This window comes from Corvus brachyrhynchos, unplaced genomic scaffold (assembly GCF_000691975.1).
Source record: "Corvus brachyrhynchos isolate BGI_N302 unplaced genomic scaffold, ASM69197v1 scaffold70, whole genome shotgun sequence".
NCBI lineage: Eukaryota > Metazoa > Chordata > Aves > Passeriformes > Corvidae > Corvus > Corvus brachyrhynchos.
This window is the reverse complement of record NW_008236217.1, coordinates 5,964,061-5,972,925: the sequence shown is the minus strand read 5'-3', so window position 1 is coordinate 5,972,925 and position 8,865 is coordinate 5,964,061. Positions and strand designations below refer to the sequence as shown.

The 8,865-nt window shown below is 38.0% G+C and overlaps 1 protein-coding gene and 1 long non-coding RNA gene across 2 annotated transcripts; both read right to left on the bottom strand.

The window, feature by feature from the left end:
* Positions 1 to 976: 976 nt before the first annotated feature.
* LOC108449557 lies at positions 977 to 2,443 on the bottom strand. Its single transcript, XR_001865769.1, has 2 exons — positions 1,933 to 2,443; positions 977 to 1,843 (listed from the first exon to the last, which is right to left on the bottom strand). It is a non-coding gene; the product is annotated as an uncharacterized LOC108449557 (long non-coding RNA).
* Positions 2,444 to 3,768: 1,325 nt separating this feature from the next.
* MPC1 (mitochondrial pyruvate carrier 1) lies at positions 3,769 to 7,449 on the bottom strand. The gene is made up of 3 exons (XM_017746022.1): positions 7,320 to 7,449; positions 5,549 to 5,681; positions 3,769 to 4,777 (listed from the first exon to the last, which is right to left on the bottom strand). The coding sequence occupies exons 1-3, from the start codon at positions 7,360 to 7,362 to the stop codon at positions 4,759 to 4,761; spliced, it is 195 nt and encodes a 64-aa protein (XP_017601511.1). The 5' UTR covers positions 7,363 to 7,449; the 3' UTR covers positions 3,769 to 4,758.
* Positions 7,450 to 8,865: the final 1,416 nt, after the last annotated feature.

Sequence of the window (8,865 nt, the reverse complement as noted above, 5' to 3'; positions counted from 1 at the left end):
TGAGTTTGGACCAGTTATCCCCATACAAGTTTCACTTAATGAGAAAGACATGACCCAGATTTCAGACGAAACGAATAAGCGGAAAATTCCTAGCCTTGTTGCCATAGTTACTTGAAACCTGCTGTTAAAGAAGGTGGGAAGAAAGGGAAAAGGATGAAAAGCAGGAAAAAAAGAGAGCAGTATCATGGTCAGGCTTAGGCCATATGATAAACAGAGGTGATGATCTTGACAGAGCAGGACCTCAGTGATGACACTTCAGAGCAGGTTATCCAAAAACCTGGTATTTCTGCTTTCTGGCTGCTATTGAATTGATTCCATGGACATTGGTTATTTTTAAGTGGTTACCACAGTGACTAAATGCAATGCACTGGGATTAGGTATTAGATCTGCAAAGGCAGAAAAGGATTGGGTGGGGAGAAACAGACTTCTCCACAATTAATTTAATAAAGAAATTGCCTAATTTTAAATACCAGACTGATTGCTTTTCCACTTTATAGAGATAGTAAAACTTGCAGCAATGTCTTGCTCAATCACAATAAACTTTTTAGCCTTTGTGTAAGTTGGCAACAGAAATACTCCAGCTCTGTAGAAGCAGAACTGCAGACATATCGCACCAGGCAGTGAGCACTGTTCTTCCCCAAATGCAGACATGATCAATGTACCCTGTGAGACACAGGCTGAAAACCTAAGAGAGCTGGTAACTGTGCTTGTGAATATTTCCTGTATTACTGCTTTATATTCTACTGCTAATTTTCATGTCTGTCACATGAGCATGAAGAAATACACTGTATTCATTAAGGGCTTTGGACTAAGTGATATGAACATATCACTCTAAGAGGTTTTTTTATTACTTGTCTATCTCATCTTTTTATTCCTGCTCTTTTTGACTGCCTTCACATTCTTATTACTGGCATGTAAAGATATAACCTCTGTCTGCACCTGTAGCAGTGTAATACAGATTCACGTACACTGGAAACACAGTTGAAGTAAATTCATTTGATGCTCTACATATTGGTTGGACCATAATACAGTTTGTATCAGCATTCATGCAAGAACCCAGGGAAAACACTGGAGTAGTTGTAAGATTCGTTAGTCCTCATCTAAGACTGTATTTTCTAAGCACTTTATTTCCATGTCAAAACCTGTCTTAGACGCAAGGAGAAAACTTTTTTTTACTGCCTTTCCTGTCTTTAAACTTACTGAGACTTCCTGCCCCCCACCCCCCCTCCCCCAGTTCTCTGCTGTGCTGTCCTTGCTCAGATGACACCATTGTGCTTTGCATGGAGAATAAAAGGTAACCCTCAGTCCTGTAAAGAACTACATTTTACTAAGAGTGTGTTTTCTCTGAGAGCTGGCAGGCTGTATTGGTAGCACTGCGGCCAAGAGATTTTTCTGCTGGTTTAGAGTAGGGAACATTCATTTTATATAGAAGTCTTAGAAGAAAAAAAAACAAACCAAACCCAAACAAAACCAAACCAAAAAAAGAACCAAAAAAACCAAACAAAAAAACCCCCAAAACCAGCACCCATACATAGCAGCAATGGCTGAAATGATTATAAACCATGAGACAGTTGTATGAGATTGAACAAAATTCACTATCAGTAGGTGTTACTACACTCATTAAAGAATCCTTGCAATTCCTTCTCTTCTGACCACACAATTATGATTTCTGTCCGTTAATTATTATGCTACTAAATGATTTCCACATGTGAATCATAAGTCATCAAGCTTCCAGATCAAGGACACTGAGTGTTGCAGTAGCAGAAGAGATTGTGAGCTACTTTGATGCCATAGTTACAGTCTTAAGTCATCCCTTTAAAAAGTCAGTCATCTCCAGCTCAAACTGGGGAGAAAAGGGGAAAGACAGACAGACCAAGAGCTTAGCTGGTACTGTCTTCCCCCTTGAATTCCTAAGGGTGTTGCATTCCTTACCAGCAGTGTAGCAGGACTTGCTCAGAAAGGTGAGAAATTCTTTTCTGTCTGAAGACATGAAAGCAGACAGCAGCTGTTGCTACAGCAGTAACCACTGCAGCAAGAGAGGAAAGGCCATGTGGTTCCCATTCCTACTGTGGTGGAACAGAAGCAGTACACACAGAACAGTGGCTGGGAGCAGAGCAGCACACGCTTCTAGTACCAGGACATATCCTACAGATGAAAGTTGTTATTAAACCAAGCTGTGAAATTAAAACCAAGTAGGTATTTCAGAATAATGGCAAGTACAGACAAGCCCTATAATCTTATAAATCAAATGCAAAGACTGAGCTCTAACTTATAATTAACCAGTGAAACTCACATAGCCCCATTATTTCATCCAGTGCTACCTGAGGGGAATAAGAAAAGAAAAAAAAAAAGGAAGCCATTAGTGCCAATAAGGTATTCAAACTCAGAAATACAAAATCGCCATTCTTCTTTCAGCTACTGTTCCCCTTTTTGGATTATCCCAAGCAGCATTTCAGTGTTTTGTGCCAGAGGTGGAGGGTGCAGACTAATCATACAATTATTTATTGCAAGAACTCCTTATAATATTCCAATAACCCCCTTGCTCCTAGCAGCTTTCAACAAAGAAATGGTATGTAAATGGCTTGATAAATAATGCTTTGACTCACACAGGCCCCAAGCCACTTGGTGGCACTCTGCCCATATAAACTATTTTTGTCACTAGGCAGACCAACAGGTTCTGGAAATCCAGCCCAGGCTGAATTTCCCACCCCAAACAGGGCACTGTCCCTTCAAGTCCCATGAAAAATGCTTTACTGCCACCCCTTCCCCTTTTTAAAGTCTGTATGGGCTGCAGGAAGCATCACTGGTTTAAAAATCTAATCAAAGCCAATTAGAGCCCACTTTCCAGCTGCAATTCACTCTTGCTCTAGTCCAGTATGAAAGAATTTGAGCCTTGTCACAGTAAATGGACAAGGGGAAGAAAGGAGGAGAAAGGTAGAAAGAAGTAAGAAAGTATGGTGCAGCTACCAGGAAAATGAGAGAAGTAACTCTTGCAAATGGTATTCTCTGAGTAGAGAAGCAAAGACAATCAGGAGCTAATGAACAGTGATCAAAGCAGGTGAGAGTAGAGTACAGCCTGTAATGCAAGCTTCACCCAAAAGCAGTGTAACACATTTCACACCTACAAAGCTCAAACTCAGTTGTAGCTTATTTTTCTCTCTCCAGAAGTAATATAACAAACTATAAGGTGCCAAGATAATCAGCTGTCCTTATGTGCTTGTGCCTCACTACTCATTTGTACAGAAGTCTAATAGTGCTTCTATTCCAGGAGATAGGGAGAGAGGGGGAGTGACTACTTTTGTGACAAGAGAGCAGTACTGAAGGGGCAGCTTTATGCAGTAACTTTTCTAAAGCAAGAAGCAGCAGTCAGTACCAGCTTTACCCATCCAGTAGATGTGCTGTCTTAGCCTCTTCCTTGTATGCCCATCAAAAAATGTTGCCATCGCAGTAGAATTAGAAGATGGTCAATTAAGACTTGCTCTAATTGCTAGAAGACAGTATGTAATATTGAGTTAGTTGCATAATGAGAGCTCTGAATTGAACCCTGCCTATTACAGCAGGACTACTCAGTCTAAGTACCCACACACTCTCTTTCCTGCTAGGGGGAAGAAGTTTTAGGTATTACGATCCAGAGGACACTTACCTAAATTCCATACATACCATTTATTTTTTCAGCCTGTTTTTGCTTCATGCTGTTACAGTAATAAAGTGACACTCCATAATAAAATTTCACTTTTGGGTCTGTTATCACAGTATGAAAAACAAAACTTTTCCAAGTGTTCAAGAGTTTTATTGCCATGTGGAACATGTTTATTGTTCAAAAACGCTGCACTGAAAAAAAATCTGTAACATACATTCTCACATTCTTTGCCTTTTATCTTTACAGCAATGTAACTTTCAGGCAGATCATGCACGAAAACCACTCTCACAATGAAGTCAAAAACTACTGAAAGGCACTTTATGTCTTTCAGATATTAGACTCCAAACAAGTTTAGTTTTTGCCTGTGTAAGAATTACATACATCTAGAATAACTCAAACAGTAGGAAAAAAATAAAATCTACTTAGAACTTCTTAAAGAAGAGTATCAAACTTTGTTGCCTTCCTTCATTCAGTGCTATGCTTTTGTTTTTCCAAGCCTTCTTTAAAGAGTGTGCAACATAAAAATGGATGTTAATGAAGTCTCTTTACTGAGACAAGACATGCAGTGAGGGAAGAGGGATGGCTGCTCACTTCCAGGCTGCCTATCTACACATTTGTTCTTGTAAATTACAAGCCACTGCTTAAGTTAGAAAAAAAGAGATAGAATAGGAATGAATGCACTCAAGTTAAATGGCTTTTAAGAACATGTTAATACATAAACAGGGATAACGCCTACAGTTCTGTTTACTGACCTCTGTTCATGTTGATTTTAAAATTAGTTTTGTCAAACCATCATGGGCCCCTTTTGTAGACTGTTAGATAAAAAAGTTGGTTTTCAAATATTGTTTGTTATTTGGGTGGCTAACTTTTTATTAAAGGGGTGGTAATTAAACATCAGTAAGGCAGCAAGACTTTAAATGTAATGGTTTACATTGCTGAATAGTACTTTTTAAAAGGCAAGATAGAAAAATTATTAGAAGAATTCTTGGTATGGTCATATTCCTAATAGGTGTTTCTGTTTCATCCCCACTGTAATTGTCACAGCAACTGTAGATGGCATGTCTTCTTGGTTGTAATTCAGGATGAATACATTCCCTGGCTTATTTCAAGTTATATTTTTAGTTGTGTTTCTCCAGCCTGCCAAAAGAAAAACAGCTTTTGTAAGAGTGAATACTAAACTACAATTGCTATTAAAAAACTCTGAACTTACATTAGAACTTTATGAATGAAGGACATTGGTCAGTGATTTATGCAGAGACAAGTCCAGTTGCAGTTTTGTAGAGTCTCATTTTTTTAATTTATAGTTCAGTAGGTTTAATCCTCCTATTGCTCCACACAAATTTCTTGGAGCAGAAAAGAGAAAAGCCATAATCCTGATTCATCAGGATTGCTTGGGGCAGCATCTGCACTACTTGCTACACAACGAAGGTGTGAGACTGATTGCAGTCTGTTCCCCAGGCACACTCACTTGGCCCTACCTCATGTATAGAACAGTCAGCTCTGATAGGTTTTGTGTGACTTCTCTTTCCCATGTACAACTCCTTCACAGTTTTACGGATGTTTCCATCTCAGCAATTAGTTGCCAAGATGGACACATGCAGACTAACCAACAGAACGCACGAAACCACCCCAGAAATAGCCAGCAGCTGCTGAAGGCCCTGTCTACACTCACTGCTGACCATAAGGGCTTCCTGCCTTTTCTGTGTGCAGACCTCAGAAGGTTCAACGGAGGTGCAAGGTAAAAAGTGCTGCTACTGAAAACAAGCTTGTTAACAGGTTTGCAAAAGGTAATGAAGTTAAAACAAGTTCAGAAACCATGCAGAGCTTTGCACCACAGTTAAAAATCACTAGCAGAGTATTCCAAGAGCCATCAGTTTATGACTTCCCCATTTTAAAATGTTAACTTGCCTGTATTTGATCAGTCGTCCTCCTTGAATAAGTTGTGCAACTTCATTAGTGAAGTGGCATGCAAAAAGAAGCCAGTTCCTTGGCTGCACTTTATAGGCAAATCTCATGAAAGTCAAGGAGTAACAACATAGTGCTGCAAAAGATGATAGATCTTATTAAGAGATTGTAAATATCTGCATTTTGTTGAATCATAAGTTTCCTACTAGTACAATGTAAGGACAGGTAGAACATTTGTTGCTGCTTTTGAGTTTTCCAACAGCCCTACAAACATGTCCAGTGTGAGGATCTAATGCAAGGAAACACAAACAGTGCTCATTTCTGCTACACAAGAAAATCTACATGGCTGCAGCCTTCCATAAGAATTCATTTTGCTCATACACTATCCTGTGATGCAACAGAAGTCTTTTTAGTTTATTATCTAAAGTATCTCAGCCAGGAAATAAAGAGTTTATCCCAAGGATAAATGGTCTGTCCTATACAATTATTCTGACAATTTCCAAGTTGAAGTATTTTTAAAGACACTAGCCACTTAATACAGTTCTTTCTGGGAACATTTTAAAATGGACTTTAAGATCAGGAGTTTTCGATGCCCAGGAAACCATGAACATTCAGAAACATGAACCTTTGTTACCTGCTTTCCAGAAAGATGAGAAACTATTTTGATCTACTCTCCTACCATAACTAAATTTAAATACAGGAAACTACAACCCAAGAATTCACTAGTTTTGTAAACTTCTGACAGGCTTAAAGAAAAAAAATTGGTAAATTAATAGTTCAAGGAAAACAGCCTTTTTTAAACTACAAATACTCTTTTTTCATTTCCCGGGTTCTGTACACACACCAAACTATATACACCTGCAAAAATTTAAAAAAGCATCTCAACACTGCTGAGCTGGGTAGCTGCCACCAAAACACTGTTTGCCAAACAGCTTTGCTGTACTGGAGACTATCTAAACTAGTCTTCTGTCTCAAGGAAGCTGATTCAGGGACTGAATTACTCTAAGCAGAGCCTAATGATGATGAGGCTATAAAATTCCTTAAGCCAAAGGTATTGTGCTTGTAGGAAGAAGAATTACTCTGAATTAAGTTAAGTGAATTAAGGAAGAGACATAATGCCAAAGTTAAGCTAATAAATTAAAGCTACTAGATTTCTAGTCCTAGAAAAGAATTTGAATATAGAGGCAAAAACTATACATGTTCCAAAGAAAGGTGGAAAAATATTGCTTATGCATTTAAAAATAACTTCTCATTTAAAAATAATTTCTCATTAAGAGTCACAATAGTCTCTCAGACAACTACTTTGCAAAGAGTTAAGTCTTTGCTGCTTCTTGCACCCTGCTGACCAAGCATTACCATTTCTTCAAGTAGTCAGTGTTGATAAATATTTAAATCTCACACTAACCACAAAGTATCATTGTTCTTTATAGAAAGAATAAAACTGGGTAAAGAGATACATTTTGAACAAGTGTCTGCAATAGTGCAAGATAACAAGAGTTATACTTCAGGAGACAGTCTGGTCTCGAAAACTGCTAAGGTTCAAGACCTGCCTCACTCTCCCCTCCCAAATTAGTGGGAAGCTTTCCAAAAAAGAGCCCTGCAGTTTTTCAGTACCTCAATTTAAGTGGCCTCTGAAGTTATGTAACAAGATATCAAATATCTACATCTGCTTTGATCACAAGTTTGCAGACAACTAATAATATATCATTGCTTAAAAGACAAAAACTGTGTTCTGGAGTCAGTTTACTAACAAGAAGTGTGTCTCAGGTCTTACCAAATGTCATTCGGCCACTAATAATTTCTGGCGATTTCTTCATGTCATTAAAAGCAGCAACAGGAAGACCCCAGTTGGCAACTGGTCCCCAAAAGTGCTGTGAAGAGGGAAAACAAAAATAAAGTTAAACAGAAACAAAGATCTCCTGCAGTAGTCTTACAGTTTTTTCTTAGACACACAAAACTAGAGGACAGGGTTATGGGTGAAATTCCAAGAAAAGACAGAGACTATTTTTAATGTAAGAGAGAAAAACTAAACCTTTCTTTTAGTGGGATCTACTCTTCAGAAGGAAAGGTACAGGAACCTACTCTGGATCTTCTTTCAGATTGGAGAGGAACTACTGTAAAGCCATTGAAATAAAATTTTGTGTAATTACAGCCCAGCAGTCATTAAGCATCTGATTTGCATTGTCATATAATAACTTCAGATTTACAGTTCACTTCTGTGCATAGAATTAGCATTTCTCTCTTTCAAATAAGACTCCTCAAAAATATAATGAAAATGTAAGGACTTGATGAAGTGAAGAATTGAAATTGTTTTTGTTTTATGCGGAGGATGAAGAAATGCTCAGCAAGCATCTTCTTGTGCGTCCTTACACCCTCTCTTTGAAAGAGCAGGGCCAGCAAGCAAAGCAAACTGCTACCCTGAGCTTCATCTGCAATTGCTGAAACAACTTAGTGATTACTTAAAACTCAGTGATTCAATGAAGGTCAGAGGAGAGCAGTTAGCAACAGGTGTGTACACAAACAGAAAAAACAGAGACAAGAAGTGGAAAGAATCAAGTCAGAAAAACTGACAAGAGTTTATTTTGATGGGTATTATATAAAAGGCTCTGAACTGAGAAAAATTGTATCACAAGTTCAATTTTCATTACTATTGTAAGCAACAAGGCTTCACCAGAATCCTTTGCACAGAACATGCACACAGTATTTGCATCAGCTTCTTGTAAATAGAAGTTCATTCTCAAAAGTAACTTGGCCAGATATGACAAAAGAGATGCACCTTGCAAGAAAAAGCTTTGCAGATACCAACTATATCCATTCTTCTGACACTTTCTGTAACTGTAATGTGTTTAACGATTTGGAATTCTCAGGGGGTATTTAAATTTCTTGCAATTTAATTCTAAGATACTCTTGCCAGTCTTGCTATAACACTACAGACAGACTAAAAGCCACACTTCATTCCTGTGCTTGCAATACACGAAACTTAGCTAAAAAAAATAGAAAGAATTGAGTTTTAGTTACACACACTGTTTTGATAGTTCAGCTTTAGTACAATATGCAAAACAATACAGTATTTCTCCAAATTCAGATTTACAACAACAGTATTCTGAAGAACAGAATAAAAGCATTTCTTTGCTATATTCCTACTGGTAGGAAAATTGACATCTTTAATGGTTAAAGCCTCTCAAGCACATCAGAGGTAACATGGCATAACAGGGAAGAGTTGCATGACTACATGGTATTCACACTGTACCTCTGTGTATCTACAATACCACTTAAACACAAGATATGTAGCAACAGAACAAGAACATTCACAGAATTCA

Coding starts and splice junctions, on each gene's coding strand:
- MPC1 (XM_017746022.1), bottom strand. CDS start 7,362: ATGAAGAAATCGCCAGAAATTATTAGTGGCCGAATGACATTTG. Junction 5,682..7,319: donor TAGTGGCCGAATGACATTTG/GTAAGACCTGAG, acceptor CATCTTTTGCAG/CACTATGTTGTTACTCCTTG.